Source organism: Meles meles, chromosome 10 (genome assembly GCF_922984935.1).
Source record: "Meles meles chromosome 10, mMelMel3.1 paternal haplotype, whole genome shotgun sequence".
Taxonomy (NCBI): domain Eukaryota; kingdom Metazoa; phylum Chordata; class Mammalia; order Carnivora; family Mustelidae; genus Meles; species Meles meles.
This window is the reverse complement of record NC_060075.1, coordinates 4,049,614-4,071,721: the sequence shown is the minus strand read 5'-3', so window position 1 is coordinate 4,071,721 and position 22,108 is coordinate 4,049,614. Positions and strand designations below refer to the sequence as shown.

At 49.4% G+C, this 22,108-nt stretch overlaps 1 protein-coding gene across 1 annotated transcript in view; it reads left to right on the top strand.

The window, feature by feature from the left end:
- Positions 1-1,845: 1,845 nt before the first annotated feature.
- The window catches only part of DPP6 (dipeptidyl peptidase like 6), an 864,911-nt gene continuing 844,648 nt past the window's right edge, over positions 1,846-22,108 (top strand). The window contains exon 1 of the mRNA XM_046020968.1: positions 1,846-2,222. Within this exon, the coding sequence (XP_045876924.1) occupies positions 2,163-2,222 (60 nt within the window). The 5' untranslated portion in view covers positions 1,846-2,162. The remainder of the gene's footprint in view (positions 2,223-22,108) is intronic.

Genomic DNA, 22,108 nt, shown 5'->3' with positions numbered 1-22,108 from the left:
GAACAGAAGAGGTTTTCTAATGTTACCTAATAAGCTCAGTTATTTAGCTAAAGGGATTTCTGAGCCGTGTGGAAGGTACCACCAGGGTTTTCTTGCGACTCACAGTATAATAGGAGAGAAGAGAGAGAAATGGAGGGACTGATTATTAAACAAGAAGTAAACTGGAAAACGTAGACAAAAGAGAAACAGACTTTGGGGGTCAGCAGACACCCAAAGAGCTTAGAAGTCCCCATTCCCAGCCTCCCAGCCTCCCCAAAAAGAAACACCTGAACACACTGAAAGTCAGTGACGTTTCTTGGAAGCACAAAACAGCTGAGGCCCCAGCACACAGCTCCCTGGGAATCTGCAGAGAAGGATGGCTGCGCAGGCCTGGGACAGAAGCCCTGCGGTCACAGACAGGGAGGAACACACCAGCGGTGGCTTTGATGAAGGGCTAGAGGCGGAGAGTGGAGTAGCCTGCGGCCGAGAAACTCCCCGGGCCATACTCTCAGGATGCCCACACTTTTCTCTACTTGTTGGAGTTACCAACAGCGTCTGTGAGTTAAGACGACTTTGCGATCTCAGGGTCTTCACCTGGAGTTTGGCCCTATTCTGCCTGCCTCGGAGATGTAAAAGACATAAAGAATCTTCCCAAAGCAGCATGCTGGGGGATGCCAAGCCAAATCTGCTTCACCTCCAGGCTCTGCTCACCGCCTCACACAGGGGCCCCCAAACGGGCCTTCCCATTCCTAGGACAGAAATATCCTCAGAAGCTCTTGAACTTCTTGGGGGGGGGGGGGCAAAAATCATGAAAGAGGATATCGCACTTTACAAAATGGACGTTATTCCTAGTTGGATGTGGGGGTCCAGAAGAAACAGGGCACCCTCAGCCTGAGAGTGAAATCTTTTCCTCTCAAAGGGAGCTTCTGTTAGGAACCCAACAGGGCTGCGGGAGTAAGGCTCTCACCGGGGACAGGGATGGGGACGCCAACTCCTACCCTCACTTAGTGGATGATGAAACTGAGGTTGTGGGGAGGACAAACACTGACTTGTGCGGCTCGATTTTCCATCCAGACTATTCAAACTGAAATGGCTCTCTCTGGACACATCCAGAAAACAACAACAGAAAAAAACCAACAAGATTTGGCTAAATGAGACGGTTGTGCTCTAATGGGCTCCTGGTCCACTATTCAGACTGGAGAGTCTACAATGTTGCATTGCGGTCTTCATGGAGCAATTGCTCTTTCCTGATTTGTTTTTCTGGGTTCCCAAGGGTCAGTTTTCCACCTCTATCCCAATGCTGCCTGATTAGATCATGACTTCACAGGCGCCAAAGGAAGAGAGAGCGAGAGAGAGACGGGAGACGGAGACGCAGACAGGACCCAGCAGCAGCCTTGGCGCGCTGCAAAGACCTGGGCTGCGGAGAGGCGTGCGCGCCCGGGGCGCCCTCCCCCGACCCGGCCCAGGTGCAGCGGCCCCGGCGGCGCCCGCAGCGCCCGCCCACGGAGCCTCCGGAGCCGGCGGGGACCGAGCCGGGCGGCCGAGTGCCCGCCCCCTCCGCTCCCGACCTCCGCCAGAGCGGTGGCGCCAGGCAGAGCCTCGCGTGCCACCTCCCGACCAGCCGGGGAAGACTTGGCGACGGGCGCGAGCGCAGGAGCGCGGGCGGGGGCGGGCGGCGGCCCTCCGAGGGCCCGGGCGCGCGGGGCGGGCGGCTGCGGCCGGAGCGCGAGGGCCGCGCGGACGCCAACCCGAGTGGCCCGTCGCCGAGGCTCCGCCCGGGGGGCGTCAGGGCGCGCGACAGCCACGCTCCCGCGGTGCCCCCACCCTCCCCTCGCCGGACACGTACCTCCGCACTCCTGCTCGGAGCGCCCGTGGGTCCGCTCGGCCTCCTGGTCCGGAGTCCTGGACTGCTGCCCGGGGAAAGCTGCGCCGGGCGGAGCGTCCCGCAGCCCCCCGCTCCCTCCGGGGTCCCCGCCGCTGCCTCTCCTGTGCGGCTCCGGGCCGCGGGCGTCGGCGTCCCGCGCGCGCAGCCCCGCGGACACCTGCGGCCGGAGGACTCGCCGCCTGCGCCCGACGAGGCTGGAGGGCAGGACCCCCGCGCCGCTGGAAGACGCGCCCCGCGCCGCACTCCGCGCCAGGGAAGTTTTGAAGGTGGAGCTGCGGGCCCCCAACTTCCCCCGGACATGAATCAAACAGCGGGAGCCTCCAATAACGTCAGGTGCCCCCCGGGGAAGGGCCACAAGGTAAGGCACCGCGACGGAGGCGCTCCGGCGGGACGGGGAGCGCGGCGCGCGGGCGAGAAGGACCCTCGCGGGTTTCGGGGATTCCGGGCCTGGGGTCCCTCCGCATCCAGGCCGCTGGGGGGAGGGGGGAATGGTCCTTGAGTCAAGGCGGCCGGCGAGGGCTGCGAGAACAGGTGGTGCGTCCTAGACCGGAGCCCACAGTCGGGCGGGCCAGTGCACCTGCCTGGGCTCCCCAGGGCCCGGAGAGCCTTAGGCGCCGGCCCGGGACTCCGTGGGCTCGCAGGCACATGCGACATTCCCCCCAGATTGCCGAGTTTCCGGGGCAGGAGAGCTCAGCGGCGGGAGACAGGGTCGCGGGAATCAGAGTGGGGACCCTTGGGCTAGAGCTTGCGGAAAAGCCCTTCGCGGGCAGAGCTTTGGGCTCTGTGGGGCGCGCGCTCTCCTAGGTGTCAGGGGCACGTGCTTAATTAACTTTAATGGGCCACGCGTGCCTGGAATGATTTCCAGGAAATTACTGACGGTCTGAGAAGGGAGCCCAGGCGGCGGTGAGGGATTGCTGCCCAACCTCCAGGGTAGCCCAGAGAGTGTAGGGACGAGACTTTGGAAACGTGCGCCCGCACGCGCAGAGAAACAGACGGTCCCAGAGGGCCCCTGTTCCACACGGGGTATGTGTGCGGCACGGCCGGGCTTGGCCATGGCCAATAGGACTCCTCTTCTTCTCGCCTGAGGCTCATCTCAGTTGCAGTCGCTTTGCAAGGAAATTCCTTACCCGGGTTCCTAGGGAAGCCGTGCAGCCGTGTGTCAGTGGACATCGCTTGTAAAATATTTTCGAGTATTTCGAATTAAAAACAAAAAACAGCTGAAAGAAGGCAAGCACTTTGGATCTTAGAGATGATGTATAACGGGCTTGCAGACACACGTGTTTATCAGCATGTTAGTAGAAGATGGTTGCATTTGTCCAACGTTTTGCGTAGGTGGAGTTGGATATAGGGATGATACTGGATTCATCTGGTGAAAGGAGCCCTTGGTCTGTTGAGTAATGTGAGATGAGGACTTAGACTGAATGCCTTTGTATCAGCTGAGTGATAGCGTGCTCCACTCCAGTCAGATCTGGGTGAAATATTTTCAGTTTTTCAGTCAGCAGGCTGTGTCTCTGATCTCTGTGCTCATTAACTATGATTCGAGCACTTACACTTTTCACATTTACTTTATTTAATATCCATAGGAAATGTCTTTTTAATAGGTAGTTGCTGATATTATAAGATTTTAAATTAAAAATAATAAAGTTTCACGCATCAGTGAGTATGTGGTAGAGACATCTGTGGAGTTCAGAAGATCATTCAGTAATTTCTTCTAGAAAGTGCCTTGGGCTCCAGTGTTAAAGTGGCTTCTTGGCAGAACTGTTCTACTGGGTACTGACACCAATAAGACTTTCTGGCAGCGTTCAACACTGGGAAGGAGGCCACAGTTCAGAAGGCACTAGGGAACCTGTTCATCATGAGGATGGACCTAGCAGGTGTTCAACAAATGCTTCATCCATTGCATTACACGGATTCGGTGAAGTCACTCCTTTAACAAACACTGTGCACCTGATTAAGTTCCAAGAGCTGAGAACCCAAATGTAAACTTAGAGATTGCCTTCATTCTCTACAACAAGCTCTGATTATACCCACCCTCGTGCTTTTACATTTTTGATGGTCTCCGTTGCCTACAGTGAGATAATTACTGTGCCTCTGCTGGAAGGAAGACGTTCCAATCCCCTTCCTTGAAGAAGAGTCCACCAATCCAGTAGAAAGCCCTGGGAGTCTGTGGATATGTGTGCCTCGTGGTGTGCAGGAGTTGGTGTGGGGATGTGGGGGTGCTGGAGAGGGAATCCTGGGAGGCGAGCGAGCGAGTGTGGGGTGAACGAGGCACGCACAACACAGGAGGGTGTGGGCAGCCAATACCGGAAAGTACGACACAACACGTGAGGCTTAGGTTACGGAGGTTTCTGATGGAATATAGAACTCAGTAATACCAGTTTATTTTTTTTTTTAAGATTTTATTTATTTATTTGACAGAGAGAGAGATCACAAGTAGGCAGAGAGGCAGGCAGAGAGAGAGGAGGAAGCAGGCTCCCTGCGGAGCAGAGAGCCCGACGTGGGGCTCGATCCCAGGACCCTGAGATCATGACCCGAGCCGAAGGCAGCAGCTTAATCCACTGAGCCACCCAGGTGCCCCAATACCAGTTTATTTTATCAGGAGTTTGGAATAAGCCTGTTTCCATTTTACATGGGGGTTCCCTGTGGTAGACTTTCAGGGAAGAAGGGCCTCCCCCTCTGAGGAGAAGGGTCACTGGCCCTACGTGCATGGTGTCTCTCCCGCTGGTGACCACAGTGACCGCCGCTGGTATTTGACACATTATGATGGTTCGTTCTTGGGAAGCATCGACTGTGATTTCCAGTGGCTCCTGGGTGGTTGGGTTTAGCCCTCACTGCTGGTGGAGGGGGTGGTCAGGGGCCCAGTGTTACGGCTGCCACGGATCACAGCGGTAGCCACGCCTCCATGCCCCCCCCCCAGATGGGCAGGAGCAGGTGCTCCCAGAAGGTCATTCCGGAAGTTATGGTCATGTGGGCTTGGGATAGTAAACCGTCCCTGTGGGATGACGCAGTCGCATCTGCCATGTTGGTCTGGTGTTGGGTGCAGTGACTGGTGTTCCCCAAGTGCTAGTCAAGCTCTGGCCAACGACTCGGGCTGTTCTGGAAACACCTGAGACCTCGCAGCTGGAATTCCCCGCAGGCCAATGGCACAGCCCACGTGGAGTATTTCCCCAGTGGCAGGCTCCATGTCCAGAGGGCCTTGCTGGCTTTTGCCGACATTCGGAGTATGATACTTTCTAGAAATTAGAAATTCTAGAAAATAGAAGTGTCTTCCTTTCTTCCTTCCTCCCTCCTTCCCTCCCTCCCTTCCTTCCTGATACAAACTGGCATACAGTTTATGAAACTAATTATATAGAAATACGTATCTGAAGGAAAAAGATAGCAAGGAAATCTACCGAACTATTAAATGTAATTTAACTTAACTTGGAATAAGGAGAAAGAATGACTCTCATTTTACCGTATTTTCCACTGAATTTTTCTATAGCCATGGTGTTTTGTGGGTTTTTTTTTTTTTTTTTGGTGCTTAATGGATATATTTTGTGATAATATCACTAAGCAATATGAGTGTTTCAAATTCTGGTTTTGAAAAGTTATGTACCATTGTACAGCGATTTATCCAAATCCGATATAACCTTTGTAAAAAGAGGAGCGGCCGTTTTATTATTTACACAAAATGTTTGCTTTTCTTTTTTCATATTCTAAAAGATACTAAAGTCTTCCATGGCAAAAAGGCGTTGGTTACTCAGGATTGCAGAACAGACCGTTTAAGCTTCAATATGCGGTGGTTCTCGTATTCCAGAATTATTCTTGAGTCTGTGGTTTTCAAAACACGTTTTCATTAAATCTCTTCCGAGCTGGTAACTTACTACTTCACCAGCGGGAATACTTTTCTTCATCGCCTTCTGAAATGTAAAAGTGGGGTGCATAAAAGCCATTGCTGCTGCCTGCAGGGTAAATTATAGCTTTAAGGTCATGCATATTTGGAGGAAAATACACTTTCATATTTAAAACATTTATTTACTGATAAACTAGGCCCCGTGGTGCTTTTCGGGCTCTCATTTTGATTGTTTCACTGGAGGCTGGTGTACAATTGTTGCGGGGGGGGGGGGGGGGGGGGGGTCACCGGGAGGACGTGACCCCGGGCTGACCCAGAGGTGGCCCCTCTCCCTATGCCTGGAATGTTCCTGCTGATTCCTAGGTCTCAGCCTTGAGAGAGGAAGGTGTCCTCGAGACCCTCAGAGGCTCCTTGAGGACTCTGTACACCTGTAGGGTTCTGGCAGGAGGGCGTGAGCTGTGGTCTGTGGTGTGAGCCCCCGTGCTCACCCCCCTCTGCCCTCACCGGCCACCCCCGGACTGGCCTTTCTTCCCTCCAGTCTGTGCCCTGCCCTCCGAGCTTGGGGCCTGAAGTGGAGGGGCGGTGTCTGATGACACTCTGGAAGCTCCTAAGATGTCCAACTAACAATAATCCAGTATTTGACGTTCTTTTTGATGAATCTGATTTTCCACCGGCACTTACTTCTGCCGCCTACGGCTAGTGCTTCATGCACCACGGGGACGGGGATGGCAGACATTTGGCCTGTGGGCTCGGTTTGGCTTGGATCTCTGTCATTGTTCTTTTAGGATGTTTAAAAAAAAAAATGATTATTACCTGAACCATTTTAGTTCAATAGGAATGCAGTTTTTGGTGAGGTCATCCTGCCCAGACCCTCCGGCATTTTCACTCTGCCTTCGAGCTTAGAAGTATGTTTTTCTGGTTCTAGAACCCCGAGTTGATCGGACCTTGGTTTCTCTCTCAGTACCTTCAAGACGCGGCCTCACCGATGTCCGGTGTTGATTTCTCCCCCCGCTTCCCCCACCGAGAAGTGAGCTGTCGTTTGAGTCATCAGTCCTTGAATGACCCGGGCCACGAGATTTTCCCTCTGTCTTTGGTTTCCGGCGTCTGGAGGTTGGCTGCCTTGACGTGCTGTTCTCTGTGTCTATCTTGTGGAGGCTTCGTAAACTGTCTTGGATCATCAGATTCACCGCGTTTGGTGACATCAGGTGTCTCTTCTGTCCTGCTCGTAAGCTGTTGGGGTGACAGTGATGCGCAGTCAGACACGTTGGTGCTGCGGGTCGAGACGCTGCTGCTTTCACACTTGTCTTCCCCCGTCTTCTCGCGTGCGCTCCCTATTGTCTCCCTCTCCTCGAGTGCAGCATCCCTTCCCCTGGCTTCTCATCCGACTTGGGGCACAGCCAGATGTTGCTTTCCGATGTTGTGGTTTTAATGCTAGAAATTTCACTTTGTCTGTTCTTAATAGTTTCCATTTTCCCCGCTAGGATTACGGTCTTTCCCTTTATTAGAAATACCTTTTCCCTGTAAGTAACAGGTCTCATGACAATAACTACTTTTTTTTTTTTTTTAAGATTTTATTTATTTGTTTGAGAGAGAATGAACACAATCACAGAGGCAGAGGGGGGAGCAGACTCCCGCTGAGCAGGGCGCCCAACCTGGAACTCGATCCCCGGACCCTGGGATCATGACCCGAGCCGAAGGCACTCGCTGTACTGACTGAGCCACCCAGGCTCGCTGACAGTAGCCGCTTTGAAATCCGTGTCCTCTCGTTCTGGCGTCTGGGTCATCTCAGGACTGGTCTGGGTTGATCGTGCCTCTTTCTTGAGAATGGTCACATTTTCATCTTTCTTTGTATGTCGACCGACCTTGAATTTTGTCATGGGCATTGCGCCTGTTGAATGCAGGGGTTCTGCTGTGTTTCTCTCAAGATTGTTTATTAATGTTTTGTGAGCCGGTGAGGAGAGGGGCAATTTGCATGTGAGTTTTGTTCTCTTATCCTCATCCAGGCCTCCTGGAATCTCCCCAGCACCTTGAGTAGCTCAGGGGGGCCCAGAGACGTGGGCACTGTTTGTACACAGAATTTCCGGCTCTCTCACTGATGTCCTGCATTCCAAATTCTAGAGTTTGGGGTAGCTGCCTCACACTCCGTCCTCTCCAGAATCTGCTCACGTGGGCTGTTCTCCGGTTGTCAGATGGTTTTGTATTTTGCACGGACATCTACGTGCGGTAGCTGCTTTGACCAATTTGACCAGTTCAATGTGCAGGCTTCAGATTCGGTGGTGGCTGTTTTACTCCGTTTGGCCTTAGAACGAATGACATCGAGTTCCTAGGATAACACAGCAGTCACTAGACGTACTCCTCACTTTATTTTCCTAAATCTTTAGTTCAAAACGTAACGTCCCTCTGCATTTCGAGACTGACTACATCCCGGAAGCAATAGTCAGCCCAGGTGGGACCTCCTGACCTTGCTTTGACCTTCAACCTCCGTCTCGCCAGGACTCTGTGACATCGGTGCGCCTCTCTTTCCCACGATTCCCAGCCGTCCTTCTCCTCCTGGTGAGCCGTTCTCCCTTCCCCCGGACGTCACGTTCCCTAAACTTCTGTTGTTAAAGCAGGCCTGTGAGTTCGGCAGGTTCTCTTTCTTCCTCGGCCTTTTTGATCCCTGCTCCGGGCGGCCTCCTCCCTGCCCTGTCCTCCTTCCTGGGACAGCAGAGGCACTTCCTCCCCTCCCACACTCTTCCTCGGTCGCATCCTCTCCGGAACTAAGCAGCCGCCTCCTCATTTTCATGGGTTAAGGGATTCTCCTCCTGGATTTGGGGACGCAGCTTAGTCACCGGCTCCCCTTCTGTGGGAAGCCTTCCCTGAATGATGCGTTCAGCCCCGGCCCCACAAGCTGCCGAGGACACAAGGAGCTCATGCCAGGTGGGTCCTTCACGTGTCCTCCCCCACCGATCAGCGCAGACCCCCAGCCCCGCACCGCCAGCGAGGCCATCACAACTTAAGGTTCAACTCCGGTGGGTTACCATCTTGACTCATGGTTGCCCGACTCATGCCTCAGTTTATCTTTTTGGGTTGAATCAACGTCAGACCTTTCCGCCTGCTCTCGTCCTCGTACCTACCTGTTCTGAGCCTCTGGCCCCAAACGAATGCCCAGCTTCCCTAATCCCGACCGCTGACACCTGTGCTCTCCCGTGGTAGCGCCCGGGTCCTGGGACACGTGGTCCTCCGGGCCTCAGCCGTAGTATTTTGAAACAGGATCTAGCTTCAGAGGTCGTTTTGTTCTATCCTTTCATTTCCTGAAAACTGAGCTCCCGCGGAATTCGCTAGTTAACAAGACAGCCGGGACACTGACTCTCGTTCCCTGGTTCCCGGTCCTCGGTGCGTCCCGTCACCCTGGGCTCTTTCATGCTCCGACCCCGTCGGACCACAGATTGGGGGTCCCGTCTGCTGTACACTTGCACATCACGCAGGCTAGTGACTCAGCCGAGAGGGCCCTTCGCTCATGTTTAATGTCTCTAAGAGCACGTCCTGGTCACGGCTTGTCTCGCTCACATGGGCTCTTCATACTCAACAGGGGCTTACTTGTTTGGTCGTCATTTCAGAAAGAAATAGGAAACGGAACCCATACGAATTTTTAAAAATGTAGATTCTCTTTACTACCCAGAACCTAAATCATTCCAAAGAAATTGAGAATATTTAAAGTAATGCATAAAACACAAATTGCTTTAATGACTTCCAGGATATTCATGAAAACCTATTTGTGTTATTTTGGTTTTACATTCTATTGATTTAAAAAAAATTAATTGTCCTCATTTTTTTCTCAGTAAAAGACATAAAATGAATATAAGCTCATGCATCAGTTAAATTTCCAGGAATAGAGGGCAGTAAATGAGTAAGTAATTGCTTTTCCGGTTTAACTTGCTGGATTACTTCTTTTGAAGTCAAAAGCTGTTCCTCAAATGCTGTGTTTTAATTATTTCACATCTTGTACCTCGTGAAGGAAATAGACTGATTGGAATTTCATAGACCCCCATCCTGATCTTCTTTTTAAGTGCCCAGATTATCTGCGTGTGGTTAGCAGAGATGGACGGAAACTCCCCGCCTCCTTGCTGGTCCTGTCCCCACATCCACAGGGTCCGAGAGGGTCGGCACTGGCTTCATTCCACATGTAATGTGCGTGTCCTTTCAGTGCCTCTGTCTGTTTTATGAACATTGCAAATGCAGTATTAAGAGATCATAAGATGTTTAGGCATTGCTGTCTAATTACACATTGTATCTGGCATAACAGAATAAGTTCCCATCTTTTGTAAAGTAAAAAAAGATGAAGGTGTGCTGGGCCTGTGTTAAAATAGTTTAAATATGTGAGTTAAAATGTGGGAAAGCCCATCCGGTAGGGAATTGTTTATTGAGGTAGTGAGAGTGTAAGGTCTCAGTGGACAGGATCTGAGAATTAGCTGAACTGTGCCTTCTGTTTGGGTTGAGTCTCTGGGCCTTCCCCCACCCCCAACACTCTCCACCCCTCTCTGAAAACTAAGCCTTCAAGCCCCTGTCAAGCTCTTCCAGGCTGATGTTCCAACCTGAGAACGAGCCATAGAAAGAGTGAGTGCCATTATGAAGGCATTCCAGGGCATAGATATCACAACCAGTTCTGTAATAAAATGTGCTTAATATAAACCCCAAGCCAGGGGAGTCCTTCACACTTTAGTATGAAACAGACACATACTATCCTTATCTGACATAAACTTTCAGCCTGAACGTGGAGGTACTGTATAAATCGGGACAATCATCAGTTTCTATGCCATTCTCCCCCACTCGTCGTAACTTTTTCGTGAACGTTATCGTATCTCATGACAGCTGCTGAAGTAGATGGGTATGTTTTCAGTCCTCCTTTTATTTTTTAACTGAAGACACTGAGCTACATGATTACATGCAAGTCACTTCCAGTCACCGGGCTAGTAAAACAGAAAAGGTTTTCGAACTAAAAATGTGTAAATAATGAATAGTATTGAATCTTTTATTCAGTAAGCTGCAACCCATGCTTCTTTCAACCTATCTATTAATTTCCTCAATGCTAAGTATTATGTATTTTATAAGCATTGGACTTAGATAGGCGGAGTCATCACAGATGGGACAGGAAGCCACAGAATGAAACACCCAGGGTGTTAAAGCAGGAAGAAAGCCAGATTTGGGATCGTGGTCAGAGAAAAGAGTGGTCAGTTCATGTTCACTGGGGACTACTTCCCATAGACGCATTCCCTCCTGTTCTCGTTATGTCCCTAAGGTCTAGAAATAGCCTGCAAACCAAAGGCTTCATGCAACGGAATTTTTCTGCTCCCCCAAATGATAACCATGATCCTTGCTAACCAAACAACCCATCGACCTGCCATGTAGCATTTGTTATATTTGCTTCCAGTGATTTTTTTTTTTTTAAGATTTTATTCATTTACTTGACAGAGAGCGCAAGAGAGGGAACACAAGCAAGGGGAGTGGGAGAGAGAGAAGCAGGCTTCCCGCTGAGCAGGAAGCCTGATGCGGGGCTCGATCCCAGGACCCTGGGATCATGACCTGAGCCGAAGGCAGATGTTTAAGGACAGAGCCACCCAGGTGCCCCCCGCCCCCGGTGACTTTTATTTGTGACCACTGACAGTAGATTCTAGTGTCTTCCAGTATACAGCCCCTGCAGCTTAGCATTGTGTAATAGAAGCCTGAGAAATCACAAAGAGCGACACGACCTGAAATAAAGCGGTACTTGTCCTCGTCCACTCCGCTCCGGCTTCTGCAGTCTGCAACGCTTCTTCCTTAATTCATTACTCGGCTGCCGGCTGGACGTCGCAGGAATGGAGATGGTGTTCATTGCCTCACAGGCCATTTCTCTTCTACAAGAGAGGCCCTGCCCACGGCCTTGCCTCTCCTGCTTGGACGCCCGACTCTGCCTCCCCTGGATCCAGCCCATCGGACCAGGGCTGACCTCGGGCCCGGCGGGAGGAAATCCACAGGCCGAGCCAAGCCAGCCCAACAGTGTCTTTGGAAATCTGAACCAAGAGACGCAGAGATAGTGGTCAGAGGACGGAGGGCATGCTGGCCACCCTGGATGGTCGTGGGAAGCCAGGGGTGACCATGGAGAGAAAGCGAGAGCTGGGAGAGAGCTTGGGTCAGAAATGAGGGGCCCTGAGCTGACTCCCGCCTAGACTCTCAGGTCCACTGCACCCGAAGCCCGTCTCTGCTTCCTTTTACTTCCCTGTAGCTCCTCTGTGTTCCGAGACCCACTGTTACGGATAATCGACAGGAAATGAAGAAACGTCCTTAATGACTAGCAAGGTTTCCTGTGTTTGTTCTTGTTCCCCACTATCAGCATAGAAAGCTCTTTCTTTCTTTCTTTCTTTTTTGTTTTTTTGTTGAACAAACTTTCTGGTAAGCTTCTTTGCATTTGAACTTCATATCCCAAAAGGAATAAGTGAGAATTTAAAAAAAAAATTCTCTGAATTGCTTTCTGAGCAGGAGTGGGAGTGATGACTCCTGTCCAGGTTATTATTGGACAGAGCTCGCCAGAGCTGACTTTATCAGAAAAATAGAGGGTATCTGTGAGGCTTTGTGGCAAGAGATAAAGGGGAACAAGACAAAAAAGATGATGTTGCTGGCGGCCAGGAGATATACTTTGGGGAACAGAATAGAAATGTTGCCGGGTTGTATCTGGCCTTTCAGAGAAGTGTCAATAAAACCCTTTTGGGTTCACGAGTGTGTTATCTTGCTGAATCTGGGGTTTTGTGGCCACTGGAATTGGGTATAGGGATGGAACATTAACTACAGGCTCAAGAGAGGGGCGGGGCGAAGCTCCCCCACCCAAGGGGAGCTCCAGAAATGCCTTTGTTTGTGGTTGTTTTGTTTTGTTAATTTGAGCTACTTTCTGTGGGTTTCCACTCTTCTCCTGCAACCAAATGAGCTCCAAGAAAAGTGCTGTATAAGTTGAAGCACCTGGAGGCTTCGGTAAGCCTTCCGTGTGAACCGCACCTTCCCCCCAATGAGTTTCTCAGTGTTAGACCGAATATGGTAGACTCACGGGGCCATCGTGAAACACCCTTGTTTTTTCTCCTCCATCTGGGCCTTGGAAAGGACTCTTCGGCTGGGTCGGTTTGTACCCAGATTGTGAGGACATTGTAGCCCATCTCATTCCATTCCGTTACAGTGTGATTTCAGAAGTTAAAATGCCCATGCGGCCTAATCTATCATCGACTCCAAAACTGACTCTCAGACAGGCTTCCCCTCTCTGCCAGCCAGAGCGTGCTTTGGGTCCGGCCCCCGCCTGGGGTCCCCTCTGTCCTCCTCTGCACCCAGTTCCCCATTTCCTTCTGATCCAAGGTTGGGTCCAGGAGGAGGAGAAGTGAGGATAAAGGCAGAGTACAGCGTGGTGGGTGCCCTGGGGATCTGGTGATCCTAGGTCTCCGGGTGTGACCCTGACCCAGCCTGGTCTGTGCTCACCGGGGGCTTGGAGGGAGTGTCTTCAGATGCCAGCGCACAGGATCTTGAAATATGACTGTGGCTTTTTCTCCAGCTGTGATGCTGTCCCTCGTCCTCAGGCTTCTTGGGTCACCCTCTGCTCCTAACCTTGCTCTGTCCGGTGGTTGCCTTTCTAACTGGCTCTTGGCTGTCATTCCTGCGGTCCATTTCTGTCACGAGAAACCCGCACGTTTTCCATCTGTACCATCAGGGACACAGGGGGCTCCTGGGACCACACCACTCTTCACCGTTGGCTACGCCAGAGAAAGTTCTGGTTTCAGCTTCTCCGTGGAAAGTTTGTCCAGGTGGTTCTGAGTAGATACTGCTTCTGCTTCCAAGACACCCATGTTGAGCTCCCTGAAGAGTTCTGGGAAGTTCTGTGAAGTTCTCCCTTGACGTGTGCTGAGAGACAACATGGCTCTGCTTGAATTTTCCTTCCTCCCCCACCCAAAAGATGGAGGTGCCGGAGAATCCCACCAGCTTCTGTCCCGGAGGCCTCCTGTCCGGTGAGCGATGGCCACCGTGCAGGAGTGATTTCACACCCTCCCGTGGTTTCCCGTACTCATAGTCTAGACACCGCTTTCCGCTGTAGGGGTGCTTGGCCGCCATTTTGGCGCATCGAAGTTGGGCACCTGGGTCAGAACGGGCGGAAGGGAGAGACTGTTAAACTTGCTTCTGTCCACTCGTAGTCATGCGTGTCTCTGAGAACACTGGCCAGTTGGTGAGCCATGGAAAGAGTGAGCGCTATCTGAGCTCAGTGTCGGGGCTAGAAGAATGTACTTTGGCCAATGTGATTGTTTTTATTTAAACTCAGTGAGCTGACATACCGTACGTGATTAGCTCCAGATGCAGTGTTCCGTGATTCATCCATCGCGTGTAACACCAGTGCTCATTACATCACGTGCCCTTCTTCACGCCCCTCCCCCCACCCCCCCACCCATGACCCCTCCAGCAAGGTTCCGTTTGTTTCCTCCAGTTAAGAGTCTCTCATGGTTCCTCTCCTTCTCTGGTGGCTTCCCATTCAGTTTTCCCTCCCTTCCCCTGTGGTCCTCGGCGCTGTTTCTTGTGTTTCACATCTGAGTCAAACCATATGATAATTGACTTTCTCTACTTGACTCATTTCACTCAGCAAACCCCCTCCGTTCCCATCCGTGTTGACGTAAATGGTGGGTGTTCATCGCTTCTGATGGCTGAGTCGTATTCCACTGGCGTGTGTGATTTGAAAAGGGTCCGTGGAAGAGTAGAGGTTTCAGCGAGGCTGCGGGGGTCACAGCGTTTTACCTCAAGAACACGTGTGGTCTCTCCAAAGTGGAATGGTTTCATTTCCTTTACACCTGAAGTGTGTTGCGATTGCTTTTGTGCTCATGTGCATCTTCTCACTAAGATTCTCCCATCAGGGTGCTTCTCCAATGTTCCCGGGCACACGGCTCACCTGAGAATTCTCGTTAACGTGGGCTGTGATAGAGTAGCTGTGGCATGGAGCCCGAGATTTGGCAAATCCTGAACAACTCCCCAAATGCTGCTACTACTGTTCTTCTCACACCACACTTCACATGGAAGGCTCCGTTGTTTCTGCTGAGTAATACCTGCCTTACAACCTAATCCACATTATTATGTAATCATCACACCTCATTGCAAGTCTTTCATTTTGGGAAGGTGGTCTAAGTTGTAGTTTGCACCGAATGGTCTCGCATGTCTTGGAATTGTGATTAGAAACTTCGGTGCCATTTACTTGAGAAGGGAGGCTTGAAATAGGACAAAAGGCCATGGGGCTCCCGTGGCCGGCTACAACCTCCACTGGCTTCGGGCCATTGCCAAGCAGCCCACATGTCCAGAGTTAGCCATTCTGGTTAAACTTGGTTGTGTTAGGTGGTCTCCAAGGGTCCAGCAAATACTATAGTTATATTTCTAAACATGTCTTATGTTTAGCCAATCTACTTAGCTATATTATTTTTTAAAACCTGGGATCTATGTCTATGTTGTTACATATATTTTTGTGCATGGAACAGAAGACGGCATCTTGCCTCTAGCCCATGCTCAGTAAATATGAGTGATGATGGTACAGAATTCTGATGGGGGAGGTGTGAGAGTAGATCCATGGGGTGAGGAACCCATGAGTTTTCTAAAAAGTCTCTTGAGCAAATCTTTGCTGCTGAGTGGTGCTGACTTCCTAAAGTGGGAATAAGTAACTTCATAGTCGTTGCGCCTGTTGAGTGGCTCAACCCTGACATTGAAGAGGGCTAGCAGACCCAAGCCTTGCAAGGTCCGACGGGATCCATGGAGTAAAGGAGATTAAAATAGTCTCATTATAAATACAAGGAAGGTTTTTGAAGAAATGGGCAAAGGAAACCTCTGTTTCTTTGCCCATACACTTTACTGATTGTTTATCAATAAAACCTCTTGTTCTCTTGAAGTTAGAGTTCACTACGATAGTATCTTGTTACTTAATCTTTCTAGATAGGGGCTATATTCTCAAGTCACGAAGTATCTATTGGATTCTTCCCACAGCGGAATCCACTTAATAATTTGAAAAATCATAGGAGTTCTCACATTGCTGGGTTGTGGAGCCATAGTTGTGAGAGTCAAGAAAAAGCTTGACAGAAAAGGCAAAATGACCCAGTCGTAGTTTTCAAATGATGTGTTATTACAAACAAGGAAATGTCACTGTGACATTTAACTAGCTAGAAAGAAGACAGGGGAGGGCTGGGGGGCGGGGGGAGGTTGATCTCTAGGAAGTCCAGAAATTCCCACTCGATACACCAGAGCGCCGCAGCAGCTGAGCGCTCCCGTTTCTCGAGGCGGGCAGGTAGATGCTCATTTCCCTCCACCTGGGAAACCACAGCTCTTATCTTAAGGGGCAGATGGAGTAAATTGCTGCACTAAATGTATCTTTGCAGACGGAACTTTCAAGTGTAGACCTTACATTTACCCAACTTTGAAAACAGCGTGAAAGCTCTCTATCTCTGTGTTAGATATTATGGGAAACTCTGAGGCTTATGCTGGACCAATCTGTCCACCACGACACAGCTTTGGGTTTCCAGCACTCTGGGTGGCTCTTCCCTTCGCAGCCCTGTTGCCTCGATGGCCCGACAGGCCCTCATTTCTGTTGTGTTTTTATGAAACAGGTACCTGGAACAGACGTGTCGCTGAGGTTTGTGAAAGCAGCACCCAGATGGCAAAAAAACGTGGGGAGGAGTCAAAATAGAGGTCAAAGTGAACTCCTTCATCATCCCCTAAATGTATTTCAGTGTCTGAAGCAGAAGAATTCAAATCAGGAAACTTGGCCATGGGATTCGGGCTGTAGGAGGAGAGAAACTGTGTGGGTCTGGTGTGGTGTCACAAGGAACAAGTGAGAAAGTCGATAGAGGCTCGATAGGGCAATGTCTGGACGACCGTAGCCATGGAGTTAGAAACAAGTAATGCACATCCACTGTGGGACAGAGTTCTAAACTTCCTGGGGGAAGGTGCTGGGACCTACAGAATGAAAACTTATTCCTTGGAAGGTATTGGGGAAGAAAGTGCTTCCGGGAGAAGGTTTATCTGTGGGTTAAGGGGTAGAGCGCTGTGACTGCCAGGAAAGTATTTCGCTTTACTTAACCGTAGCTGTGGTCCTAGGAGGTGGTTTTGCAAAGAGGACCAGAGACAGTAAGTAAGACAGTAAGGTCAAACGTCCTTTGAGAGGCAGATCTGGGGTTCAGATCTAGACTCTGAGCTCACGGCTTCATTCCAACACCACAATGGATCATTAATGGTGGAAGAGAAGCAAATGAATCAAAATGGTCATTTAGCAATTTGGTCATTAGTTGAGTTGGCCTTTGACTAAAAAGTTCTTCTATATTACAGGGAGAGTATCTGTCATGTAGTAGCAACACCTTCTAGAAATGGTGGCTCTGGATGATTTGCTGAAAGATCATTTACTTTCAGACATTAACCTCGTGTCCCTTGAGTGCGCAACTCTCATTATTTCTAATAATAGGTTTTGCTGATTCTGTGTGTTTGATCGTAGCATGAACAAATAATGACAGCGGTGTCTCCTACTTTCCAGACCTGATGATTTCTATTTATTGATCTACTCTTGTGCTCTTGGTCAGCTCCCCTATACCGTTAAGAATACTGAGGACTGCTCAGTACTCCAGCATGATTGGGGGACATAACGGTGTCACTACCGAGGTAGATGTGGGGGCACACATCGTCTTCCCTGTGACTTGCACATGTCTACATAAATACCGCATGCTCTGGGATGAGGTAATTTGAGAGATTTGCATGTGGGAATCATCAGCTTATGGGTGTTAACTGGAATTGTGAGATCACCCTTCAATGTCTGCTCAAGCATGTCCAGGGTACGAAAGAGTGTCATACCAATCCTTACAAGAACCGTCAGTCAACATGCAAGTTCATGACTCTTTGCTCCATGAGAGAGATGAGGTTTCAAGACCACCAGCTTGACCCAACTGTAGGGAGAGATAGGGGACCACAGGCAAGTTGGAGTGTGAACCCTGGCTTGCTTGAGTCAGGCATTGTCAGAAAACAGTAGGAAGAATTCAGCTGGAATAGTTGGTGATTTGGTGGAGGTCAAGTGTGGGCTCGTGGGAGGGCATGAATCCCAGGAGGCTGCTTATATGGGAAGGGAGAGAAGGTTCACATTCTGATGAGTGAGACTCACTAGTATCATGAATAACTCGAAGCAGTATGGGATTTGAGCTTGGATCCTGGAGCAGAGAAAGGGTGGTAGTGGAAAAGCTGGGGAATTCAAACACATTCTTTAGTTAAGAGTCCTGCAGCGACAGTAATTTCTTGGCTTTGCTACTTGTACTCTCCTTGTACATGAGGGAGGATGCATGAAGTGTGGGTAGGAATTCTCCCCTATGTTTGTAGCTATTTTGTAAGTCTGAAACTATTTCAGAATAAAGCCTTTTAAAAACAGCAGCTTGGGTGCCTGGGTGGTTCAGTTGGTTAAGCATCTGCCTTCGGCTCAGGTCTGGATCCTGGGGTCCTGGAATCCAGCCCCTCAGTGGGTTCTCTGCTCAGCGGGGTATCTGCCTCTCCCACCCCCCTCCCCCATGCTTGTACTCTCTCTCTCTCTCTCACAAAAATAAATAAATAAATAATGAACCCACCCCCAAAAAAACAGGAACTGAAGAATTAGAAGGATGTACAAAAGAAGGGTGATACTGGTCATCATTTCAAAAGCGTGTAAGCAGGACGGAACAGTCATGGAAACTGGGAATGAATGTTTAGAGAAGTGGAGCAGTGAATCGAGAGAAAACCATGTCTTACAAACCAAAACCCCAGCATCCTCAAAACGCATTCCTGCAGAATCCTCCCATGACATAACTTCGTAAAAGCAGGAGCGAGGTCTACTTGGTGCCATCTTTACAAATTCACAGCACGTTATACCATGTATTCCTAAGTCCTTATCACACACCTGTCACTGCCCCTTAGATCTTGGGTTCTGAGGACGACCCTTGGGCAAAGCTTGAATGGACACAATAATGGCAAGAGGGAAGTGACTTTGGGGCCAGTAAGAGTGAATAACCCTGAGCGTATGGGGATGGTCTCTCTACACTGCTAATAGGACGGATGAAGAGAGAGTCTAGATTGGGAGTGAGTCCAAACAGGTGTATGGTGGTGTCCAGAATATGATTTTTTTTAGGTTGATTAATTCTACCTACTGGTCCTCTGGGTTTCCATTTGGATTTTGATGGAAAGATGTCGACTTTTAAGAAATATGCTTCCCCCATGGGATGGATCATAACCTGAGGTCTCCTCATAACCTTGGATTTGGAGGAAAAGAAATAAATGTAATTTCTAACTGCTACAGTAGGAATAAAAAGGAAAAGAAAATGAAAATTGATTGCCGTGATGAATTTCCCTGACATATTTATTACAATTCTTTCTTGAAACATGTGTGAGGGAGACATTGATGAAGCCGGGACCATTTTATATACTTAGGCATATTCTCTGAATTGTTTTAGAAGAGAGAGTTTTTAGTGCAGATGGATGAGTTATCTGTGCAAGTCAGGATAATGAAGCATTATGATCACATCTGGGTCCATTTCTCATCCTGCCTGTGCCGACCTGAGTCTTCCACGGGCCCTGGATTGGCTACCCATCGCATTAGATTCCTGAAGTTTCCATCCAGGACAAGAAATAGCCCAACGACTTACCTAGATCCCTCATTAACCGGGGATCATAATTCCAGGGCCTCAAGGACGTAGTTCCTGCAACGCAGAGGCAGGTGTGGGCAGTAAACAGTTGGGCAGGGAAAGTGTTCTTGTGAGGACGTGGCTCACGTGCTCTTGGGCTGGGCTGACTGGAGAAAGGACACGGAGTGCCGCTGTCCTGGGACGTGGCACAGGTCACGTGCACATTGCTCACAAACACTCTGTCCCCTTTAAATAAGTCAGTCCATTTGAAAAAAAACATGTCGGAGGCTCATTTTCCTCCAGGAAGATTTTTCTGCTCTTCCGGAGGGTCTCTTAGGGACCAGAGACGGTAAATTTCTCCCCACATTCTGTGGTCCTCCTGGAAAAGTCATCCTGCGTCGGTCTGTGAGATGTGTGGAGGTGGGCTGTGGCTGGAGGGGACAGGAGAGGGTCGTGGGAGGATTCAGGTGACATTCCCCGTGATCTGCCTCAGAGTCCCGCTGGGTCACTCCTCTGCAAAGAGATAGACAATGCTTGTCGACAATAGCTTAAACTCGGCCATCTTGAGGATATTTGAATTTTAGCCTAATTTACCAGGTGTTGTCAATGTCCTTTTTCGAATGTCGAGATACCCCATCAGGCGATAAAGCAGTAATTGTTAACTACTTGAGAGTCACAAGCTACCGGTAATAATCTGAGGAAAGAAAGGGGCCGCCTTTTCCCAGAGGAGTGTACCTGTCTACTGACTCACCCCCATTTCCCATCGAATACCGACTGCAACCTACAAAGAACAATCAGGATTATTGTGGACACGGGTTTTCTCCCTGAAGTCTCTACCACCTTCTCTCCTTCTTGGGCACTGTGATGTTTGGAGGAGTTTAGTCCCAACCCCCATTTGGAGATATTCCATGATTCATCTAAACCGGTAAGAATAACATGACCCCTTAACTGCCCTGAAGTGACCAGCTCCTGCGCAGTGTGTGATGACGGTGGGCATGGCCCGAGATCCGGAATGGCAGGAATCAAAGGCACAGCTGCTCCCTCCTTTTTGTTCACCATGGAGGGTGGGTGGGACCCTGAGGATAACCTAGAGTAAGGGGTTCACTTTGTGAGTGCAAGGAAGCTAGCCGCGGCCCCATGATAATGCAGCTGTCCACCAGCTGTCCAGGCAGACAGAACTAAGGACACCACAGGGAAATAAGACTACAGCTTTGAGCAAAACATGAAGACATTGGGTGCTAGGCTGAGATTTCAGTGGTTCCTTACGTGAGCTCTAACTACCTTTAGCGATCAGCCATTGTAAGTTGTGTTCACTGCAGAACCCAAGGGCTGGCACGCCTTGCTAGCACACTGTCCCCCTTTTGGAGGGTGGCGCTCTCCGCAGGTGGCATGCCGCACATCGCAGACTCACGGAGCGCCAAGCGCGCGTTCTGGTGTGTCTCACGGATGTGCTTATTTCTCATCCAGTTATACCGGATGTGAAGATGCGGGAGCTGACGATGTAGGCTTATCCCCTTTCGCTCCCAAAGCCTATTAAAGAGTTAAAATGGCATTAGCAACTTACACACTCCGACGATAGGACTGTAAACCGGAAGAGCTGTTATGGGAAACAATCATATTGGAAAGCTGGGCATGACCCTTCCCCCCTCCCACCTGGTAATTTCACACATGTGCACTGAAAGACACGTACAAGAATATTCTTAACAATGTTGTAAAAAGAGCACCACATTAGAGACATTTTTATGCTCATCAGAATAGACTGGATAGATACACTGTGGGTTTTTTTTTAAAGATTTTATTTATTTGAGAGGAAGAGAGAGAGCATGAGTGGGGGGTGCAGAGGCAGAGGCGGGGGAAGCAGGCTCCCCGCTGAGCAGAGAGCCCAACGTGGGGCTCGATCCCAGGACTCTGGGATCATGACCTGACCCGAAGGCAGACGCTTAACCAACTGAGCCACCCAGTTGGCCCTACACTGTGGCTTTTGTCATGCAATAGAATAGTATAAAAAATGTAAAAGAATGAACCACAATGACATGTAGCAATCTATATGCATCTCACTGATCATATGATCGTGTGTTTCTAAGGAAGAGAACCCATAACTTTTGTGTATACATGTAGTACAGGGCCTGGAAGACAGTAGTTATTCTATAAATGTTATTTTATCATTTCTCTTGAAATTTAAAAGAATATGAGAAGATGTAATTGATTCTCAGTAAGTAAATTCAACAGGTTGTCCTAGTTTTGTTTGTATATCCAGCGTGGCATACGTAATTAAAGCATAGCAGCGAACTTAACGAATGTATAATTGGTATTTTGCAAGGAAAATTGCCATCGTGTAATCTGGCCTGTTTTGCAAATCCTAATTCATCAGTCTCAATCTGGAGACAAAAATAGACATTCCCTTTATTTAGTATAAATTTAATTAGAGAAGTTGGGGATTCTGAATGTAGAATCACATGATGGTAAAAATGACAAAAGATAGTATTTTTTAATTCCCAGGGTTGGCTCTACCTTGTTCATTAGTATTTAGCTAACATTCAGCCTATAATCTTTTACATCCTTGAGAAGAATCAAATTGTTTGAAAGGTAGATATTTGGTAAACCTGAGTGTTTTAGTTCTTCTTGTTTGGAGGAGAATTAGTTTTGGATAATATATTGTGAAAAAAATGACTTAATTTCAGGTGAAGATACGCCTTATGACTTCCAGTTTAAATCTTAAACACCCACAGAGTTAGACTGCAGTGACGCTCATAAAAATCACTGTCTATACTTGAT